This window comes from Myripristis murdjan, chromosome 1, assembly GCF_902150065.1.
Source record: "Myripristis murdjan chromosome 1, fMyrMur1.1, whole genome shotgun sequence".
In the NCBI taxonomy this organism is placed as follows: domain Eukaryota; kingdom Metazoa; phylum Chordata; class Actinopteri; order Holocentriformes; family Holocentridae; genus Myripristis; species Myripristis murdjan.
The window spans coordinates 16,294,860-16,318,669 of NC_043980.1; the positions used below are offsets into that span (position 1 = coordinate 16,294,860).

The following is a 23,810-nucleotide window of genomic DNA, read 5'->3' on the forward strand; positions in this document are numbered from 1 at the left end:
TGAGACTGTTTTTCCTCTAACCTCCACTGAGAAAATCAAAGATTAGATAATAGTAACAGAGCAGTCACCTGTTTATTGCTTGTTTATAACATGTGCTGAAAGTCAGACGACAGTGTTTTCAAACAGCATCCCCTATGGTGTAAAGCTGTTGGCAGCAAAGAGTGCTGCCTATCAGGTTCTCAGCTTGCCACATTGCTTTAGGTGGTCAGAGCAGCTCTCAGGAGAAGCAGCTAGATGTAACCATTGCACCACTTCCTGCATTATGATACCCCAGTTATCTGGACTTTGCTCTAGCAATGTAGCCACAAAATCCTGGTTAGATGAAGGGGAACTGGAACTTACTGGTTTTATTAACTGAGTAGTTATAACTTAGTACTGTATTACTATGCTTAACAGCTGGTAAATGTCATGTAGGCTATTAGAACAATGGAGGGACTGAAAAACATGATTTTTTTTTTTTTTTTTTTAGAAATGTATTTTATGCTTTACAGAATTTAATCGAAATGAAAATCAAATTTTGAGCTTGTAAATAAATCACGGCAGTTGTAAAGATTCAGGATAGTAGTCATTAATCAGTAAATCAAGAGGTTTCTACATAAATATGTGTTTTTCAAGGGAAAAAGTGGGCGGAGTTTGTAAGTGGATCTTCCCTTGCTTGAGATTAGTGCTTAGCATGCTGCTCACAGCAGCACTGGTGGCCATTTTGTGCTTCTGCAGCAGCAGAAGGGGGGGAGGGGCAAAGAACGCACAGCAAGGTTTGATTTACTCTCAAGGTATAGAGATGAAGCTTACAATTAACATTGTAAATATGAACCCCATTTTCAGTCTCTGAACTATAATTACATTTCTTTGGTTTGTCTGTGTGTGTGTGTGTGTGTGTGTGTGTGTGTGTGTGTGTGTGTGTTTTTCTAGGCAAATTAGTAAGCTGCTGTAACTGTGCTGTTTTATTGTATATTATTTCCATTCATAAAACACTCAGTAAAGGAAGACACACTTGACTGAATTTATGTTAGTTGTGCTGACATTTTGGGGGTGGTTCTTTTGTTCCCCTGTAGTGTGGAGAAGGAGAACCCCCCTCTGTCAGGATGGTTCAGTCCGTGTTTGGCACTTTCCCTCCCGGCTGTGGGAGAGGTAGGGCGGACGGGGGCTGCTTACTGTGTCAAGCTGTGCTCTTCATTTCTTGCTGTGCACAGCTAGCAAGGCTCTGTGTAGCTAAAGAATGATGCTTGTTGCTTAAAAACATTAAGATGAGACCAAAAAAAAAAAAAAAAATGACACATGTAACAATTGATGATGAAATGATTGTAATGATCTTTCACCTAACATTGTTACTCATTAGGATACTCTTTACAGATTTAGTGTGCTATGTATATTTTACATGTCCCTGGGGGAAAAAAGAAAACTTGTGCCCTGTATCCATTTGTATCTCTCTCTTTTTCTTAAAGTATAAGTCTGCTGTTTGCAGTTTACTTTTTATCAAGCTCAGGGAGAAAAAAAAGCCCTTTTCCTCATTTAGCAATAGAAATCCAAGACTGGATTTTTGTAAGTTTTATGACTTGAATACTTCAAAATTTGCCTCTTTTTTTTTTGCTGTGGAAGCACCCCCCCACCATCAAAATGGTCTAGCCCATATTTGTCTGTCGGAGAGGCTGTTACAGAGTGTGTGTGTGTGCGTGTGTGGTGGGGGATGGGGCGCCGCTTGGTTGAGTGTGTTGGGGGTGTGCACTCGAGCACTGCCTGTGCGCTGCTAGCTATGCTCAGTGACTAAAGTGCACATTGTGCTTCCTTAAAACATTGGAGCAGCAGAACCTTTAATTTTGATTTGATTTGATCAGTCAGTGCTTCTGATCACACATCATGAGAGTGTCTGTTTTCTACTTTTTAGGTTGTAATTTTCACCACAAAAATAGACTTGTGGCTGGCAACAGTCCCTGCCGTTACTCAGATGGTGCGGTCTGAACTCAGCTCCTCCCCTTTTTGCCTTTCCATTTTCTTTTGTCCTCTCCCCTCCCCCCTCCAGCCTCGCAACCATGTGCTCTATTGATCAGCAAAGCAAATGTTTTATGAAAGGCCTTAGTCTCTCTGACCCAGGTGACTGTTTTCCCCCTTTTTAAAACATTTCCCATCATAGTTTGGTTGAACCTGTTGTAGATTTGTGTTCTGGTCAGTTCCTGTTTGCTCCCATGAAAGTAGCAAAGCCATACCTGTTAGGTATGGGGAGGTTGAACTGCTTCAGAGGACACTAGCATGTTTTGGTTTTCGATTCTAGTTTCCCTTCACAATTTTCAAGCTCAAACATCGAAATTTGCTGAAGTTTGTGCAGATCTGTTCTTTGAAAGTGAGAGCACATTAAAGATACTGCAAGAGCCATCTACCATGGCAAAATAATGATGTGTAGAGGGGAGACCTCTGGAGCATAAAGAAGAAAATGGGACACACTGTATAGTCCTTGCATGATAGCTAGATAGATATGATTAGTTTCAAAATAGAAATACCTATTGTCTTGTGCTCCCTACTGTTTTTTTTTTTTTTTAATCACACCATTAAACTTGTGCTGCTACTTGTGGAATCCACCTCATCAGGCCTGAGATTAGAGCTTGTAAAGACTGAAAATATCAATGGCTCGAGGGAGAGTAAACTTTAGTTCTCTCTCTTTCTTGCTGTCTGCAATCTACTCATTACTTTTTGTTTTAGAAAACAGAGAGGTAAACGGCGCATCATGAACTGGAATTCACATCCGTATTTCGAATGTTCTATAGCCAGCTATTCTGGAGAAGACATTTTTTGCCTAGCCAAACCATCATGGGGCTGTAAATTGATCTTAGACTGTATTTTCATCTGACAGCAGAACACTGTCACATCAGCCCATATTGGGATCTGTGTGAGACCTAATGTTGTTGCACCTCGAGTGCACACCAGTTCATCAAGAGAAAATTGCTGAAAAGAGACAAAACCAGTGGTGATATGGCCACCTCACGTGTGAAAATGAATTTTACAGAAGTAGTAAGCTGAGCTTGAAATTAGATACTCAGTTTGATGCTAGCGAATGCTCGGTGTAGCTGTGCACAGCAACACTGGTGGCCATTTTGTATGTATGCTGGCAGCACAGATAAAAATCTATGAAGGAGAGAGGGTGGGGAATTCACAGGATACAATGTTATTTCATTGAAAGGACTGATTTACAGTTATGACAGTTTTTTTTTTAAGATTAATATCTGTCTCATCATAGAGAAAACAGTTGCACACTTATATCACCAGACAACAATTTAAAATGATAAAATGGTCATATAACTTAGCTCTAAAAAGTGAAGCCTGGTTTGTAAATGTTCTATAGTAAGTCTTTAGTTTCACGAACAGTCCTACCCTGGCTCATGTAAGATTAACAATTTCTTGTTCAGAAATGACCTCCTTAGCCTTGTGGTCCTTTGTGGTGAAATTTAGGTATTGCTTATTTTTTTGACACTACAATTTTTGGGTAAGCTGAAGCCAGCAGAAAACCCTCATTCTTGCTTTTGGAGAGAGGAAAAATGACTCTTGAAATGTGGTACCTGTGGTGTTCTGTAGAAGGGAGAACCCCCCTGCCATCTGTCAGAATGGTTCAGTCCGTGCCTGGCTGTGTTTTTCCATACTGTGGATGAGGCTGTGCTGGAGTGGGGGATGGGTGGGTGTTGCTAAGTAGCAGACTGTGCAGTGCACTTCCCTTCTGCCTGTGCGCTGCTAGCTAGGGTTGGTGCTGGTAATCACCACATGATGCTGCTTATAAATGTCGTAGAAGCATGATTGGTGCTTATTTGTAATACAGTTGTACAGTGAAAAATATTGTCCTCTGAAAGAAAAAAAAAATCTTTTGTCTTTAGAGTTTCATATTATCATCATGATTGTCTCAGCTGTGTCAACAGCATGCCGACTCTACCTACTGAATTTCCTTTTTTCAGTCACCTTTCTTAAGCTGTTTTAGGCAACACAGACTTGATAGAGCAAACCTCTGCAATGAGAAAGATGGAATAGTCCTAGCTGAGCCCCTCCCCCATTCTTTTTCTTGTTTCTTCCTCCTGGCTTCTCAGACGCTGCTCACTCCCTCAATCAACCAAATACTTGGAAGGCCTCATTCTCACACATCCTCCTGTCAAAGGTCAACTTTCCTTTTCCTTTTTTTTTTTTTTTTTTTTTTTTTTTTTTGTTAAACATTTCACCTTGAAGATATTCTGCATATGTCAAGGAACTAAGGTGATTGATTAGCTGTCAATTTTCACTAATTAGACAGGTGATAGGCAGATTTTTAAATGATGGAACATTAAATTATATCAGTAACGCAGGTAGAAAGACATTACTTACCTGTAGAGGCGATACAGATAGTGCGCTATATGTCCATATTTTTTTGACAGGCAGTGTTGTCTTAGATGACTTCTGCATGAAACCTGAAATTTGGTTAGCTTGCTTGTTAACATAACTGTTGACTGACTGATGCCTGAGTAATTACATTTTGCCTGCTGTAATTTCAGTCTAGCGTTTGTGAGTGATGCCAGCAATCTAAAAGATCAGTCCATGAACCACACTAACATTTCACTGTCAGTGTTACATTTAGTCATGCTGAATTTCACTGGAAATGCTATATCGTTATGGCCTTTTTTTGAAGTTGTGTTTCATTACAACTTTTAAATCAGCAGCACAAGGAGGCCCATTATTAGGGATAAATAATGCTTCATCAAAAGTCCATAGCTTTTGAATATGTAACAATTTAGATGTTGCTCTTAACTTGTGCAGTTCATCAATTTTATCTTATATATTCACAGCTGTCTTGTGGTAAAGGCGTGTGTAGAGTGCAGAATGTTTACAGACAAGAAACCCATCAGTACAGTTATTTGCCAGGGAAGGACAGGTTGTACTAATTTCTGACTGTAGAGTAGGAGCAGCCTCAGAAAACGATGATGAGTTTGAATTAGGTTCAGCAGAGTGTTGCGCCCCTCTGCACACTCTCTGGCCGTGCAGTGGCAGGGCAAGAGTCTTGGGGTGGTGCATGGGCTAAATTGGCTTAATTGTCCACACCTGAGAAGGTGTAGATAAAAGGCGGGGAGCCCATTTCCTGAGGCAGGCTCTTACCATGCTCTCTTTTGTGCTTTGCTTTTTGCATTGCATTGCATTGCTCCCCTAGATTTTAAATTAATTTTTGCATCTGTGGAAATAAAATTATGTCTGATCTCATGTCTCTCTCCACGTCATGCTGCGGCCCACAAGCCAGGGTCGTAACAGCCTATTCGCAATTTAACTCTCACAAATAAATGTATTTCTTCCAGAACAGCCTTGATTAGACTCTTAGGCCAATATCGTTGATAATTATCAACACCAAATTATGGATAATATTAAGTATACTGCCAAAGTCTGGTTGCATTTTCCCACGGCTGAAATAATGTGATATTTTGTTGATCCCTGAAGGTGAAATTTCCATCTCGTTGCCCCTTTCCGCAGGGAGGTTAGAGTACATGGTCAGCAACAGAATAGTGCCCTTCAAGGCCCTTAGGAATCAGTTTCTTGCCCATGAACACTTAAGCGCGGCAGAAGCTTGATGTCATAGATGCTTCAACTTGAAGTCCTCATGTTGAAGAACTACCACCACACCACCTCTCTCTCCAAATACTTCAGGTCAGAAGGTCACAGGTAGTTTGGCACAGGTACTGCAGTGTTTAGGCACTGGCCAGCAACTCAGTGATGACCAGTTGATTGATGTTGAAACAACGATGTGTGAAGATCAGAGCTGCGAAGATGATGGATATGTCTACCATTTTTACTGTTTCTGAAACCGAAGTGCTGTATAGCATGAAGACCTATGCAAAGGAAATTGCTTCTCACACACAACATACCAGCACATCAAGGCTTGGCTGAGACGCTTGGCACCACCGCAGTAAACAAACAAGTTGAGCAGCAATTTAAAGCTGAAGACAAATATTCTTAACGTCTTGGATGGTATCATGCCCATTACAACTATACATGAAACTAGTGCACTTGGGGATTATGTTGACTCAAGTTGCATGCGGTGTGTTTGAAAATGTTACAGAATGAGGGTGCATTGTTGAGAACGAAAACGGCCAGTGGAGAGTGATACAAAAAGTGACTTCAGAATTAAACAGCATGGTCTGCAGTGGAATTGATACACGCATAGTAATATGTTTATTTATTGGTGTATATTGTGCTTGGTTTATGTTTTAATAAGGCCATTGCGTATTTAGAGTTGTCGTTTTTTTTTTTTTAACCCCTCCTTTAATTACATCATTTAAGATGCTTATGAAATGCCACGCCCAGCCATTACATGTTCATTTGATGCCTGTAATGACTGTTTTCTGGATTTCTCTGAGCCAGAGTCAGCAGAGGACTGACTGATGTAGCTGCAGAAAACCCTAATGCCAAATACGGGCAGCTGAACTGAGCTGTCATGGTCTGGGCTTCTAAAAAAGAAAAGGAATCTTTAGAGTGAATGCTTATGTTTACCACAGTCGCTTAAGAGTTGGTCACACAATACATACATTATGTAAGCCATAACCATTATTACAGTCAGAACCATGTGCTATAGCCTGCGTCAGTCTGGTTAAGGATTTGCTCAGACTTTGATTATGGCAGCTGGGAAACGGACTACAGCATAAGCATTTTGATAATTTTTAGTGAGAGAGAACTGCAGAATTGTAGCTTAATTAACATGTTTGTTAAATATACTGAAATGTATATGCTGCATTTTGTTTGGCTGTGACAATTTAAATTAAGCTTTACCATATATCAAAGCTGAAATCAAGAGCAAATTATTGATGAACAGGGTGGTGCTGCAACGTGATATCTGTTGCTGCTGACACAGAATCCCATTCAGCTAGCTACTGAGAGCTCAGCCTGCCTGCAAACAGCAGAGCCGACGGCCATTTTGAGCCTCTGCAGTGAATCCAGGCGCATTTAATGAAACTGTAGCGTGGGGGAGGGGGAGATTGCGCAGCGCGCAGTGTGCAATAACATTGGAATGTGAAGTGAGCCAGTGAGCATGCTGGGAATTTACACCACTGATTTGTTATGTGGATAACTTAGATCATGTTTTCAGATTAATTTTTTTAAAGCGTTGATGCTGAAAATCTCCTCTGGGTTGTTTTTACAGCAAGGTGTTTAAGGAAATTCTAGTTAGATATTTTTTAAGCTAAACAGAAAGCATGAGCATACATTGTTTGACATCCAAGTTGGCATCGCTAACAATGTGCTTAGTGTGCTTTTCAGCTTCACGTGCACTGTATATATCCAGTTCATAGGAGTCTGCTTGGTGAATAAGTTCTAGTCACAGCATGTCACAACATGCCAAGTTGCAAAATATGCAAACTGAACTGGTGGAAAAATTAGGCCTTTTTAGATGGTATCAGATACCTTTCAGTTGCAGCCTTGTTGGGCAGTAATTAACAGTATAGCTGTACCTCAGCCCAGGTCACTGCTATCATATGATAACAGATCTCAAAGGTTTCTTCACTTGATACATTGACCTTTTTTTAAAAATATCCTTGCTATCCCGTGTAAGCGTACTAATTACACACTTATTTACTTGCCATGCAGCAACATACTGCATGTGCCTCACTGCGATGGTGCTTTTTTATTTGTTATGCATGTCGTTGAGATGTATTATTGGACAGTCGGCATCTTGAAAACCAGTGTAATTTGTCCTTTCCTGCTGAAAATGGAAACTCTTGTAGTGGCTTTTTTCTTTCTTTCTTTCTTTTTTTTTTTTTACCTTCAGATAGTTAATTATTATTGAAAGCAATTTTTCTTGACCTTATATTTAGCTGTTAGTAGCAGCAGTGAGTTGTATTCATAGAAAGTCGTGTATTGTCGTTAGCTGTGTTAGGTCTCTTATTGGTTTCTCTCTTTCAATTTATGCTCAGGATTATCTCTGTGCATGAAAGAAATACAAAATCAGGGAACACACCCAGATTGGTGAGGTGCCGGCCAGGGAAAGAACTAGCCTGCTCCCTACGTTTACATGAAAATATTACCTGAAAATAGCTGATCAAGCAATATTTTTTTTTAAATATCATGTTTGCTTTAATCAACTGTTTAATATTAGCATTCACTCAGTAATCACAACCCAGTATCACACTGTCATGTTGCAACTATTGTGGTCAGAAATATCTTGAGCAGAAATTATTATTACAGCACTTGTATAAATGAACTGAAAAACCTCTTGTAATCACATTTTGCATTGGCCATGCACATTTTATTAAGAGCAGGAGAAGTGCACTCAGAAGAGTATAGACCTCCACAAGGCGTATCAACCATTTTTCTGACGATAGGCTACCCTATGTGCTGAGCAAAACTCAGGAGAGACTCAGTAACCAATTGTATCGTCAAACACTTTTCAAATCACAAATGAATTACTGTATGATTCAAATATAATACATCACTGTTTAACTGTAAAACTCCCACAACCTCTCAGGTTTAGCTTTCTCTTGTTCTCTCTGTTATGTTTCACTTTATTCTCTTGCTCTCTCTCTCTCTCTCTCTCTCTCTCACACATACACACTCACACACACTATACAGCATAAGCATCAGGCTAATAACCTATTTAACCCCCGCTTGTTGACAGATTACATCAGCCTCTGACATTTTTTACAGTGTTTTTCTCCCATGTGTCTGCTCTATATTCTGTTGATTTTCTTTGTCAGCAGTGCATTTTATAAGCTGACCCAAAAAAAAACACAACACGCATCCTGGATTTTTTCAGCCACATTCAGAGCGAACATGGCAACGATAGGATAAAAGGAATATTAGACTGATAGGCCCAGTGGTATGTGAAGAAAGAGAGAGAGAGAGGGAAAGGGAGTAGCAGTGGTCAAGTGAGCTAGACAGTCACTGAAGAGAGAGAGCGTAAGTAGTGAGAACAAACATTTTTCAGATGTTCTGAGTCACCGCAACCACACGAGGTTCTTCATTATACAATCATAACTGTGCAGAAAAGCTTAAGGCTGATAGGCCCAATAGTTTGTGAGATTAGCTGCGGACAGACAGACAGGGAGAGACACCCACACACCAGGCCAAATGCATGATTTCCTCTGGGTGTAATTAAATACTTATTTTTTTTATTACCATTACGTTACAAATGGTCGTAACATGTGGTAATAAAAGTGTAGGGTAACATGTAACACTGCTGAAACATGGCTTCAAATGTCACATCAGTATCAGTGTATATTATCCTATTATTGTCAGTGAAAATACCATTCTAAGCTGTTTTGCTGTTTCAGTGCTAAATAATAGATAGAGGTACACAGATTGCTAAAGCAGATTAGATCATTTAAGGGTGAGGCTTTAACTTGGAAGGTCTGACAATTGTATACATGTAGCCATTGAATGAAGCAGTAAAACAATTAAAGTCTTTTTTTTTTGTTTCCCCCTAGATTGCTGAAGAATTTGGTGTTAAATCCATGATCAGGAACCTTGCCAGTTAAAGGTGAGCTATTCTTTTTTTGATTTCATAAAACTGTATGCAATGCATGTTATTCGACACAAACGGTTTACCACTGAGTGCAAAGTAAGAGCGTGTCTTATTTTACTGTAGCACACAGTTTCCATACATCAGACCAAATTGAGCATGTACTGTTGTATCATAAATATTCAACCAACAGATACATGAACACACACAGATTGTGACAACTAGCTCCAAAACTACAGTGTCTGCGACAGTCAAAACTGTGTACGGAAAATCCTTCACCTTTTGTGTAACCTCTTTACTGTTGCCAGTACAGCCTCAATTTGGCAGCTCTGATTGGCTGAGCATGTGGCCAATAGCAACATGGGGGGATGGTAGGCAGGGTTGGGAAATGCTGCTGCTGCTGTTAACTACAGTGTCATTTCCGTGCTCTGGATTAAGACGGAGGTACACTTGAAATCCTTAGGCTAATGAGGAAATTCAGGGAATTGGTCAGGGCAGTTTGAACAGTTTTGTTCCATCATAAAAAAGGATTTTTGGCACACTGAGCTTCATCCTGACTTTGTCACTTGGAAAAGATATATGTAAATATACCAGAGATCCTTAGAGAGGAGACATGGCATTGATTCAAAAGAGTGAGAGTCAACTCTGTAGTGAAAAAACTGTCTCTTGTGGAACAGAGTAGTTTGGTATGCAGATCTCAGTGGAAAAAGAACCTTCCAGAACAGAACAAACAAGAAAACCATAGGGCTCCAGAGTGACCTCTAGTGTTTCATCTGAAGTTCTGCAGTCACATCTTTGTTGTGCAGTGCGTACAGCCCAGACCAGTTTCACAGGCGGGAGAGGCAGTACTGTTTATTGCCCTAGCTATCTGTTTGGTTTTGTAGATCCTTCCAAATCTCACTGTGCCACTGCATAGCCTCTAATCTCTCCTTGTCCCTCTACAGGTAAAAATGGAAGTGGTTGTGGCAGAGGAGAAGAAGAAAATTTTCCGTGCCAGGAAAACCATGAAAATCAGTGATCGGCAGCAGCTGGAAACTCTGCACAACACTTTGTTGACAGGACCTCCATCATTGTCCAATCCATCTCCACCTCCTCTTTTGAATGGCACACACAAAGACGATGGACAAAAAGTGGCAGACAAAGAGCAAAACAACACCTTGGACTCAAACTCCCCACGTGCTGCATCACCTGTCTCTCCAGCCTCAAGGGGCTCCCCGATTCCCTCCCTCTCCCTAAATTTGTCCCCGTCTCCTTCCTCTTCACAAAGTCCAAAACCCAAGGATGAAACTCCGACTTCTCCCATATCGCCATTCCACTCCTTGAACTTTGAACTTAAAAAGATGGAAGAGGAAGGGAAGAAAGGGTCTTCACCATCTCCATCAAATGAGTGCCCTGCATCAGTGTCAACAGAGGCAAAGGAAGGCCAGAAAAAAGACACAGAGGTGATCACAGAGATGGAAAACAAAGAGGTAAATGCTAACATTTTGGAAATTGTTTTTGTGACAAAAAAGATTAAGTACATATGTCTGGGGTTCTAATATTTAGTGGGATCAGCAGCATGAAAACATTTGAGATATTAACTAGATATACAGGTGTTGTTTGAGACAGACAGTAATACCTCCACATAAAAGTGCATATGTGGATTGCTGGTGATTTAAGTGCGGAAAATCCAATGTATGTGAAAGTCATTGGATGTTTTGTAGGGTTGCACTTCAGTTCACCTCGATGTAATGAGATTGATTTGGTAGCTGCTCCTGCCGTCCGTTCCGCTCCCTATTCACCGCTGCTGTCTCCACCTAGTGACCTGCAGTTTTCAAAGTGCAACTGGGACTGGTGCTACCTTTTAAAGAAAAAATAGCACTGATTACATACATTAATATTGAATTGTTTTGGACTTGGAAGTTTGGAATGCTTGCACGTCCAAGAACCACAAGTTCTTCTGATATCCTGTTCTAATTAACCCTTGTTCTTTTCTTCAGGAGGCACACACTACAACAGAAGGCCAGGCTGTGGAGTCTGTTAAGGACTCTGTTAAAGGTTCAGCTCCACATTCGCCTCCACCACCTGCAGTATCTGGCAAAAAATCAGACAAGGACAGTAGGATAAAACCTGAGTGCCCAGATCCCATGCAAACGGATAATGACACTACAGAGGCTAAGGCCCCTGAGGCCTCCACAGCCAAAAGAAAAGTAGAGAAACCTTCTTCCCCCAAAACTACTGCTCCTGCTTCCTCTCCTCGGGCCAACTCTCCTCCTTCTTCCTCCTCTGCTGGTCCAGCTCCTTCCGCTCCCTCGGATCAGAAGCTGGATCAGGAAATCAAAGCGGAAGAGGACATAAAGGAAGAAGTGGAGGATGACAAAGAAGATGTGAAGAAAGGATCAGTAGAAAAGCAAGTGGAAAAGATGGAGGTGGACTCAGTGAAAGTAGAGACAAAGAAGGTAAAAATGGAGGCTGGAGAATCTGCTAAGCCATCTCGCCCCTCGTCCACCCCACCATGTGACACAGGTATGAGTGTGAGTGTGGCTAAATTGTCAGATAGGTAATGAGTCCTTATAGATGTGTCAACCAGAAAAAAAAAAAAAATTCAATCATTCAAGATCTTTAAAATACTGAGATTTATATTCCTTTCGTTCTTTTTTAATTATCAGTCAGGATTTTTAAAATACTGAGATTTACATTGTTCCTTGTTCCATTGTTCCATTTTAACCAGTGAAACTAAAAAAATAATGCTTTTTGGGAACTGTAAGCATGAAGGTTCATGTCCAAAGACTGTTCTTAACTTATAGCTTCAGTTGAACTTTATTGTAATTTCTAACGCACATCCTCAATGGAACTTATTACAACTTATGTTCACTAGTAGCTCATTTTGAGTTTAATTTTTGAAGTCTAATGATTAACTCTACAGTTTGCCCCATTTGGTAATGAGATGTAATTTGCTGCCTCTATAAATAAAACCTTGAAGTTTCTTAAATCCATCTGAAGCTAATAAGGAAAAAGTTAAATTTCACATGTTCCATTAAATATAAATTATTAAACAGCGTGTAACAATAAATGAGGCAGATTTAGTTTGGCCTATGTGTCACTGAACTTTTGGATCCAGATGCGCACTTTAAAATGCAACTGCTACCACTTTGCCAAAACACTGTATCTGGTCTCCAGAAAATGATCCAGGATGATTTGTCGTGTTTCTCTTTGAGGCAAGTTAAACTGGAAAGTTTTAGTAATTCAGACCAAATTGTCCTAAGGCACTTGAATAACATATTTCATTGCAGAATTTTTAAAAAAGATTCTTAAAAGAAAATATGAATTTATTAATTAAGTAATTAAATTTTAATTTAGAACTTTTATATTAAGAATTTTATAGTAATAATGTTTTACCAACATAATTGGCCTTTTAGCTGAGAAGTGATACATGAGAATCTTTAAATTCACAATGTGATGACTTTTCTGTGCCTTGGAAGTTTTATACTATACATAAAACATATCACAAAAATGACCAGTGTCGGTGAAATTACTGGCTAACTAAACTGCTAACTGCTTCACAAGGTCAGACTTAAATTATAACTGTTCCAAAGGTGAAACCTGACCTGTTAACGCTCACATGTCCTAGGGAGTTTTCAGACGTTCCTTTGCATCACTACAGAGATGGCACACACATATCAACTGATTTTCTGTGATTTAAGTGATAAAGCAAATTGTAATTAAGATTTCGACAACTTCTAAACATATACAGTAAAGTACGATGTTTTGACAAATTTTCAGCATCTAAGATTGCTTATGCTTGCCCCCTCTGTAGCTCTGCTTTGATTATGATCTCTCATAAGCCTACTTCCACAACACACATTATCACTCTGTCTGTTGAAACCTGGATACTGGAAATGCAGGAGAAAAATGTCAAACCTATTCAATCATTTTTTTTTTAAATCAGTGAAAATCCCTCATTACCATGTCATCCTGTTCAGCTCCAATTTAAACAGAGTGACAGAAGATTGTAAAACAAAATGGCCCTGGACAAGTGGTTATTTTATAGAGCATAGTATGATTTAGGGTAAAGTATTACACATCCAGTAATCTGCAAATGGAGGGGGAAAACAGCAAGATTAAGCAACAATGTGTTGCGAAATGGACTTAAAACCTTCAAGCTACGTTTCATGTCACACTTTGAAATCCATGTTGTATCACATCGTTAATCTTGGTATTCTTGTAAAAATACTTTGTCATGCTGAAAAATATTGTGAATGATCAAAACACGTTTAGTTCTCAAGTCATCAACTGTTTGGACTTTGATGTGGGTTGGGCATATCAACACTGACTTCCATTTCTCCCATACTAGCGCAAGAGGCGAAGTGCTCCACCTCGGGACTGAAGCGAACTTTGTCGGAGGGTTATGAAAAAGATGAACACATGGAAAGGGATGTGAAGAGGCCCAAGGTGGATGGTGTGGAGTTGGAAGCACAATTGGAACTGAAAATTACTGCGAAAGCTAGCAGTCGCCTTAAACTTGAAAAGGTTACAAATCTGTTTTAATGCATTTAACCATTTAGTCCTCATTTTAGTCTGCTTCATTGTCAATATACACTTGAGTATTTAATTGTTTAAGTGTTGCAGTCTGTAAACTTTATTCACATTTTCGCCTTTCTGTCTGACCTTATTCCCTAGGTTGTGCAACAGTTAGTTGAGGAACGGTTGAATCTCTTGCAGCTAACAGAATTTGACAAAAATTTACAAGAGTTGAAGGAGAGAGTAGAAAAGATCGACTCTGCCACCAAACACCAGACCACCCTTAACACACTCCAAGTAAGTAGATTATCCTCCATTTACCTGATGTAAAAACATTTTCCCATCTTTCAAAGCAAAACCGTTTATTTTTAGCTTCACATATGTAAACCTTTTGTTTACTGAATTGTGCTTTGTAATTCAAGGACTGTTAAAGTTCAGACCTTACAGGTAGTAAGGTCCAAATTCTCACGTCTGCCTCCTTGTTTTTAGGCCAAGATAGCCCGACTTGCAAAAAAGTTTGGAGAGGCCAATCAGATGTCAGAGAACAAAAGAAAACAAGAGGTAAGAAATTATTATTATTATTATTGTTGTTGTTGTTGTTATTTCTTTTTGTTCCTGGTACTCAAATAAAAAATTGTGGAAGTATTTTTACTGACAGTGTACTGTATGGTTTCTATAGGCACTTGCTGCTGCTGCTGCTGCCGCTGCTGTTAACAAGACAGCGTCTGCTGCAAATACCCCTTCAACACAGCGGTAAGTGTGTGTCTATACCTATAATATTTCCTCACCTAGAACCCTAACAGTAACAGTTTTGACCTGTGGATTTTTTTTGAAGTGATTTGTTTATCTGGTCAAAATTCACAGCATAGATTTGTTTAAACATGTTGTTCTTAAAACATGCAGCACTGTATGATCTGTGGTATTGTATGTAAATTTAATTGGGCCTTTGTATGAACGTGACAATACCGGACTGAAGCCAGTACAACACACGGAGCCGTTCACAGCGTGAATATTTGACATTGTCCCGGATTGCTATCTGTAATCACTAGAGACTGGATTGATATCTAATGGAGACAGAATAAAGACTGAAATCCTTGCATCCTCCAAAACCATACTTTTTGGAAGCCAAGATTTCATGCCCCTTGTTCGGTTTGTCAGGACCAACTTTTTTTAAACTCTTACTTCACTTAAAATATTTCTTATTAAGACTGGTTTGGATCAATAAACATACACTTCCCAGTCTGTGTTTTGCACCTGCAAAGTAACCCCGCGTGGGTCCAGGTCCTGAGTCTTGTGACGTTCTACAATGTGAAGCCTGAGCGTTACTTCGGGCAGTGCAGAGTGTAGTTAAAACTGCACCTCTCCCCCCAACAGCGTGCTCCGTCGGCAGACAGTAGAGCCGCAGCCCGAGGCGCCCAGAGAGGGAATGGTGCCCTCTGTTGGTAAGACACCTGCACTGTTGGTCAAGAAGAAAACGAAGGAAGATAAAGAGGAGGATGAAGAGGAAGAAGATCTCTATGTTCCACGGCACATTGCCATGGCAAAACGACTGGCGGAATACAGTGAGGGGAAATGCAGAGCCGACATAAAGCTCCGCTCAGTCGATCCCCACTTGGAGAGAGTGCTGTATCATAATTGCAAGAGAAGCTCAGGGAAGCCCAGAGCAGACCGCTACGCATCTTATCTGTTTCGTCACCTAGTCCCCTATGAAATGTACTGTGACTGGGTCTCAAAGGTCAACTATGTTGGCTTACTGGGCAAGGACGCATTGCCCACAAACTTGAGGAGGACAATGAGGATGTTCATTGAGCGTCGATTCACTGAACTGTCCTGTGAAAGCTGGAGAGAGATCCGTGATTCTATTAATGAAATACTGCGAGTGAAGAGGAGACCGGAATTTTTTTGGGGTTTTGATGAAAGAACTGTCCTGTCATCTTCTTGACGTTCTTCTGTTGTAGGAAAAAAATCATACCGGGACAATTGTCATGACAGAGTTATTGATATTATTAAAGTATATGATGTTGTTTAATTATCATTTTCATTGCACTTAGACTCTCAGCAGTGCTCCTGATATCACACATGCAAAAAGTTAACGACTACTTACCGCTAAGCGCTTTAATGAATACTGAGACATATACTAACTTTAATCATGAGGTGGCAACATGCCACTTGTTGTGCAAAGATAACAGAGAATGGAATGGAATAAATTAGAATTCGACATCTTGCCACATTCATAGTCGTCTTCTTCGAGTGCCATACTGTTGTGGATGTAAACAACTCTAAGCATAAGCAATCTTTCTAAACAGGCCAGTCCGGCATTTGGAGGTAAAGCAGACTCCAACAACCCTTGCTTCGACAAGTACAACTGGTGAGTAAAGGAAAGCCCATTCACTGGCTGCAGTGTGATCTTTTCCTGTGGATGAGATGTTTTTTTTTTTTTTTAACATTTTAGTAATCTGACAATAAGTAGGATACTGACAGACAGTGGTATAGTGCCTACACCTCTCAACTGACTGCAGATAAAGTCATATAGTATGGTATACTCTGCTTTTCATTTGAAGGCCCCGGTGACTTCTTGTCAACATCTGAACCCAGCCTTTTACTTTTCCCATCCCACTATTTTTCCCATCGATTCTAGCCCCGTCAGCTCAGCCAACCCCAGCCCCCACGTCCACCTCCACAGCCATGGTGCCACAGGCCCCCATCCTCCAGCTGATCACATCCACTTCGAATGCTGCCTCCACCCTGGCCACTGGCATCACCACCCAGAGTCCCACGGGCACCCTGCTACTGAAGACAGCGCCTGGAAGCGGCATGGTTGCTACAGGCCAGCCACTCCTTATCCAGCTGCCTTTGTCCATGACCAATGGCCAGACTGGGACACTGGTCAACATCCCTGTGTCATCTTTGTCTGCGGCCAACTCTCTCAACAAGGCCAAAACCACGGCATCCACCGCCACTTTTATACTCAAGCCTGCTGCTGCCACCACCACTGCAGCAGCCTCTGCCCCAGCTGCTGCCACCGTCCCAGCCCTGCAGGCCTCCACCGGTCAGATGTCCCCCGCCCAGATCTCTCTAGCTCGAGCCGTGTACCAGGGGGGTGCTGGGGGGATAAGTACTCCCAACGCTGGAGTGTCAGTGACTACAGCCAGGACCCCGGCTCAGTCTGTCTCAGTAGCAGGAGCTATGTCATCGGCCTCTTCACCTGCGACCTCTGGACCAGCAGCAACAGGTTCTGCCGCTCCAGGACCCCCACAAGGGACATCTATGACCTCGAAGACAGGTAGGGGTGTTGTAGTTGACAAGGCTGTTGTCTTTGGAGCCACTGAAATTGTTTACTTTGTCAGGTACAAGTGTAAGCTATAAAGAGTCCATCTGTTGGCTGATCTCTCTCAAAAATGTAAGAAAAATATATGTAGTGGCGGAGTGCTCATTCTTCAGCTCTAACAAACTGCAGAATTGGAGTTGACTCTGGGTATCTGGACCACAATAGAATTGACTCTTTCTGTCTGTTGATTGCACTCTTTTGGCTACGCTGATTGGCTAAATGGCATAAGAGGCAGAAGAACAGTGCAGATTACACTTAAAAATTAGTCTAATATTTCAAGATCAGAATAAAGTGAAAAAGCATAAAATTTGACAAATGTCAGATGTGAAAGTCAGGTTTTAATTCAGGGAGTTGTGACTACTCTGTACACACTAAACCACATTTACCAGCGCAATGACCTTTCAATGTGGTGTCTAAGTAAATGACAGTATATATAAAAATAATATTATATATAATAAGACTCTGCAATGAGTGATTAAAACTGCCCAAAACATCACTGGCACCCATCTACCAAGCCTCAGTGATATCGGGGAGGTGAGGTGCTTGCGCAGAGCCAAGAGGATACTAAAAGACAACACCCACCCCAGCCACAGCCTGTTCACCCTGCTGCCATCAGGCAAAAGATACAGAAGTATTCGCTGCTGTACCACCAGACTACAGAGCAGCTTCTTCCCTCAGGCTGTGAGACTACTAAATGCACCATCTGAACTCCTCCAGGCTTAATAATTCTATTTTCTACACAATCAATCAATTAATCAATCAAGAGGGAACCACATTTTAATTTCACTATACAACCTGTTGTATAATGACAAATAAACTTCCTTGTATCCTTGTATAATACCGCAAATAAATACTGCACACTAATCCTGCCCATGTAGACTTGACCTGCATACTCTCTGGCTTAGGCAGTGGGCAGCCTTTAACTTTGACCTTTAGAGGTCTTTAGAAACCAATCTGGTAATGAAGAGTAAAAAAGTGTTTTTCCTTTGGGTAAAGTGAGAGCACACCATGTTTAGAGTAAACCTACGACACCAATAAGTCAGCATGGTCAAAGAAAGTTTTGCTCACTACTGTATGTACACACAGCTTGGTACATGTGGCGTTATGTCATGCTCCATACACTGGTATGTTTTTAGCAGAAGAAAACAAGTCCTGTGTGATCATTGCCTAAGCACTTCCTACATGACATAATTTATGCAGTCGAAGGGTCAATTCCATCAATTCCCAGATTTTAAACCAGAGTCATAGTCGATCCCAAAAATGTGAGTCATGTACCACTGCCTATATGAATGAGTTAATGAAATTTATTTTCTGTGTTATCCCATTAGATACACCCTTACAGGCTTATAAGACACTGTAGAAGACTACAGTACAAAATAAAAAAAATCTCCAAAGCATTCTTACTTAGTGTAGGTGATTTCTAGATATCTTAAATTGTCGTTCCTAAGGAAAGAATACAAGTCTAGTGTACCATGCTGCCATGTGGCAGCTGTGGCTTAAAGGTTAGAGAAACAGACTTGTGACTGGAAGGTTCTTGGTTTGAGTAGGAAAAGTCAGGGTGGGGGTGGGGGGGTGAATGAATAAATGGTGAGCTTCCCCTCCTCTGTACCTCAAGGGCTTAAACTTCCATGAGCAAGGCACTTCACCCCAGCTGCTCCAGGGAAGCAGCTCCATTTCCAGCAGAGTCAGTCTGTGGTTGTATTGTGAATTTGTGAAGCTATGAGGCAGGGTGTTGCTGAAAAAGAATAGTCCAGCCAAACCACCCCAGGTAAATAAGGGAAGCAAACTAGCTAAATAAAATAAAATAGAGAAAAAGTATGTTTCTCCAAGTGGCAGTATAGTAAAAACAAAACCAGTTTGCAGTGTTAGCACCAAAACAGTATCAAATTTAGGTGATTACCATAGTGTTGACAGGCTGGCCAGCCGAGATAGTCAAAATATTGACACAAGTTTGTTCACTGACCCCAAATATACCATCACATGAAATTAGTCAGCATTGTCACAATAGTGGTTGCATTTATTTACAAGTGCTTTGGGCCACATGGTTGTGTTTTTATCCCTTTGTTTTCATCATGCCCATCTTTCTTTTGCTGATTGTAAAGACTGCCTGATGCTGTGAGATAGCATATGTGCACTTGCGACACTGTGCCAGCAGGGACCGAAAAGACAGAGGTGAATAACTCCTGGAGAGAAATCAGAGGGCCATCTATCCCAGTTTGTGCAAGACAGCATGGCTTTGTGATAACTTTGGCAGCCACTGCTGCTAAGTGACTTAGTTCCAGTTTCTGGATTCATTTTGTTTCCTCTTATTTCATAGAAAAGCTTGTGATTTGCAAGTTCCTCCATCTGGTGTGGAATATCCTTTAATGAGCAGACCTCATGTTGCAACCACCATACAGACATTTGCTTGCAGCGCAGCATTCAACAGCAGTTTGACTCCCGTGCTACTTCAATTTAATTTCTATTATGCTACAGCCCTCAGGCAGCCACACTGGTGCTTCTGCTGACTCGATAGGGCAGCAGCCTTTCATGTGTAGGTCCAAGGTTGTAATCCTGCAGTTTGCCAATTTTGGTTTCATATTTGGTTTCACACAGCCACATAGATTGCACCTTATCTCACATTATATGCTTGTATTTTTTTCCCCACACATTTTTAGTTTTACTGCTTTGAGGCACGATCATATTGAGAAAAAAACTGGGTTTTCTCCATTGTGATTGTTTTGGCTAAACAATAGTAAAATACTGTTATTCCTCTCTCTCCTTCAGACAACCAAGCAACAAGTTCTGCATCATCAACCAAAACAGCTGCTCCAGGGGCACGTCCTAAAGGCTCAGTCATAGATCTCACTGAGGATGATGATGATGTGCAAGGTAAGGATAAGGTGCAACTTGTTATCCTATCCTAAAATAGATGTTGGTTATTTTTGTTCCTGAAAGCACAATATATTGAAAAGCAGTATAGCATTTTGATGATCATCTGCATTGTCCACAGTGACCGGAGTAAAGAATGCCACTGTTTCAGCTCCTCCAACATCTCAGCGTCCACTCCCGGTTGTCAGCATTCCCAATAGTAAGGCCCCTTCCATCATCATGCTTTGTGCATGCTGTTGTAGCTGAATGAGATGTCAATCCTTACTTTCTTCAAAAAAGTAAAACAGAAAAATAAAATGAGGACCTGTGATATTTACTTTCTTCAGAGAAGTAAAACAAAAATAAAAGGAGGACCTCTGACACATATACTGTAGTTTCACCACATATGTATATATATAAATATAAATTTCTGCTTTTTGTCCTCTGTCTTAAGGCGCTGGAGCAAGGTCATCCCCACAAAGCAATCAGAACTCTTCAGGCAATCCTCAAGTTACAGTCCACCACCGCCCCCCACTGGTAAGGATGGAGAACTGCATTTTATGTTTTACACAAACCAAATGTAAAATAGACACACTGCAATTGCTCCTTTTTGTCCAATGTAAACATCTATTTCATACACAAGTATAGACAAAGGCCAGGTGTTTGGAACTTTAGAATTGGAGAATCACAACTTTCAAGAACATGAAATGCTGTTCTGCTGTTTTCCAGTAGCAGTTTCTGTGCAAGCAGGACACAGTGGTTTTTCATACCTCCTTTTGCTAGAGCAACAATTTATAGTAATTGTTTTCTCCTTCACAGGACTCCCCAATGAAGTCCCGTTCTGTAACCACTACTACATCAACCCGGGCCTCCACCATGGCTTTGCCTCCTCTCCCATCTGCACCCCCACCCCCTGGCCGCCTACCTCCAGAGGCTGCCCAGACCTCACTCCCTCAACAGCCCCAGCTGAAGCTGGTGCCAAGCCAGACTGGTATTGTACTGTCCTGGTGTGTGGCAGAAACTGATCGGACCTGTGCAGCCGTGGACAGTTATCACCTTTATGCCTTCCACCAAGACAACTCAAACAACAACGCGGCACAGCAACACTGGAAAAAGATTGGCGAGGTGAAGGCTCTGCCTCTGCCTATGGCCTGTACCCTCACCCAGTTCCAGTCTGGCTCCACTTACCACTTTGCTGTCCGAGCCAAAGACATCTATGGGCGATTTGGGTCCTTCTGTGAACCTCAGTGCACAAACGTCATCAGCTCTAATTCTAGCTGAACTATTAAAAAATGGAACTTTTTTTTTTTTTTTTTTTTTTTTTTTTGTAGGAAATTAATGATTCTTTGACTTGTTTAATTGTCTTAGGAATTCATATATTGTGGATTGGAACACCCTCAAAACACCTGTAAATATTTCCCTGCATAACAACTGGACTTCTGACTGACTTGGAGAATTCATATGGCAACGGTTGGTTTTTGCCTTGCTGATGTATTGTATATTTTTTGTGAGTTAAGCTGTTGTATATAATTGAAATATTTAGCCCTTACCAAGTCAGATATTTATGTTGTTGACTTCTGTTACTCTGACCCGGATGTCATTTACTTTACTGGACAGTAGGTGACAGGATTATCCATGTTAACATTCGCAGAATTGCACAAAAATGCATAAATGTGCAGTAGAAACTGAATGACGGTAACTTTTGTATGTTTTGTCTGGCAACCAGACTTTGGCAAACACAATAAAAGGTTTTATTAAAGTTGGTGCTTCCTTATTTTGTGATAGATTTTATATCCTCTGTATTTGTCCTTGAGTGCTTAGTTTCATAGAGTCCACCAGTCTGACAGCATGAATGTAGCGGTTCCATTTAAAAAAAAAAAAAAAAAAAAAAAAAAGTGAATTTCAGTGATCAGGCATAATTGGCCTATTTTCTGTGTTTGGAATTGCAAATATTACATTTTACTGTTGTAAACAATTCCAGAGCAGTGTGAGGCTGTGCCTTTTATTCTGAAAGAGGCGTGGGTGTAGCAATTATTAGCAGTCTATTTAAAGCTATCAAATGCACCATGTTTTACAGATTGAGATAACACAGCAGCAATGAGTCGCTCCCATTTCCCTACCATGGTGAAGTGGGTAGACTGACTGCCGCTGCATTTGCCTCAGAAATCTCACAGCTGCTCCAAATATTTGGCAGCCGCTGATGAAGCATCAAACAGCTAAAATGTGCTCTGACAGACCAGAGCACTCAGCTTCCAGTTTCCTCCGTGCAAACCACAAGAGGACCTCCATGTCGAACACACTGCCACATTTCTTATTTATCATTCATCCACTGAAGCAGAGAAGCACACGGAACATACTCTGGGTTGCAGGAAACAAGCTCCTCTGTAATACCAGTAAAACTGCACGACCCACAAGGCAATAGAAACCATCCGTGGCTCATCCCATCAGCCATGTAGGTGAGGACGGGTGGTTGTAACACCTCAAGAAACACTGGCAGGAGACACAGTGAAGCTGCTGCTCCCTGTGTCCTCCAGAGGTTGGTTTTGAGGTGCAGTGGTGAAGTCCTGCACTTTCCTTTTTCATCAGTTTACTGAAAAGCAGATATTCTTGAAAAATGTCATTTTGATCATCAAGGGTTATCAGTTTAAGAACCAGTTCCAGACTTTAATTAATTAAACGAAACAAAATAAATATTTGTTTTCCCCCCTAAATCTTTTAAACCATAACTGTGGGCTTTGGGTGGCATGGCAATTAAATCACCCTGCTAGTTTTAGAATTTAAACTACAAGCTACCAATTTCCCTCTTTCAACAAAATGAATTTTAATTTTGATGATCTGCAATTTTTCCATTTTTCATAAAGTAACACACTGGCAAAATTATAATTAAATGACAACTGTGTGCACAATAAAGTAGAAAGGAGGTTATCTAATGACTAAATGTGTTATTTATTTATTTTAACTACCACTAAGTGATCCATTGTTCTCATAAATCAGCTATTACCAAGACCAATAAACATAAAAGTGATCTGAGTAACTCTCTCAACAATCATCATCATCATCATCATCATCATCAATCTTTTATTTAATTCTCTGGAGAAGCTTCATTTACAATGCTGCCGACATTACACTTAACTTAAAATGTAGAACATGTTGTGAAAGGTTAAAAGAGGGAAATGTAAAGGAACACATTGTAAAGCAAAAAATAAAAGGGCAATGTAAAAAAAAAGTTGGCAGCAGAATAGAAAAAGCATGCACAATTAAAAAAATAGTCAGTTAAAAACATTTAGATTCAAATGCAGACAGTTAAAATCATATTATTAAAACAAACTAAAGTAGTAGTAGTAGTAGTAGAAGTAATAGTAGTAGTAGTAGTGGTAGTAGTAGGTCATGAGATAATTTTTGGGGGGGGGGGGTCACAAGATGATTGAGCAAAAGAATTAATAAATTAATTAATTAAAAAAATGTAATGCAATAATATCATGATTATTTTTCATGTTACTCCTTTTTTCTATCTCCTTGTGAAAAAAAAGGTGTTTCCATCGTGGACATCCCAGCTCCTGAAACCTGATTTCAAGACCGACTTAGCAACCAACCGAAATCACCTTGGCAACCAACCGAAATCACCCGCGCATGGTGACTTAGCAACTGTAAGTTAGCTAGTAATAGATTAGCCTGTAACAGTTTATTAAT

At 40.5% G+C, this 23,810-nt stretch overlaps 1 protein-coding gene across 3 annotated transcripts in view; it reads left to right on the forward strand.

Annotated features, from left to right (window-relative positions):
• The window catches only part of atf7ip (activating transcription factor 7 interacting protein), a 38,276-nt gene extending 16,397 nt beyond the window's left edge, over positions 1-21,879 (forward strand). Inside the window, exons 1-14 of one of the 3 annotated variants that reach the window (XM_030053219.1) lie at positions 4,073-4,132; positions 9,408-9,460; positions 10,387-10,911; positions 11,422-11,947; positions 13,776-13,951; positions 14,102-14,239; positions 14,432-14,503; positions 14,622-14,695; positions 16,249-16,310; positions 16,581-17,225; positions 20,037-20,141; positions 20,263-20,340; positions 20,575-20,657; positions 20,940-21,879. In XM_030053219.1, the coding sequence (XP_029909079.1) occupies positions 10,393-10,911; positions 11,422-11,947; positions 13,776-13,951; positions 14,102-14,239; positions 14,432-14,503; positions 14,622-14,695; positions 16,249-16,310; positions 16,581-17,225; positions 20,037-20,141; positions 20,263-20,340; positions 20,575-20,657; positions 20,940-21,401 (2,940 nt within the window). In that variant the 5' untranslated portion in view covers positions 4,073-4,132; positions 9,408-9,460; positions 10,387-10,392 and the 3' untranslated portion in view covers positions 21,402-21,879. Of the gene's footprint in view, positions 1-4,072; positions 4,133-4,207; positions 4,228-9,407; positions 9,461-10,386; positions 10,912-11,421; positions 11,948-13,775; positions 13,952-14,101; positions 14,240-14,431; positions 14,504-14,621; positions 14,696-16,248; positions 16,311-16,580; positions 17,226-20,036; positions 20,142-20,262; positions 20,341-20,574; positions 20,658-20,939 lie in introns of those variants that run through there. The other 2 variants (XM_030053228.1, XM_030053212.1) reach the window with 2 other exon arrangements.
• Positions 21,880-23,810: the final 1,931 nt, after the last annotated feature.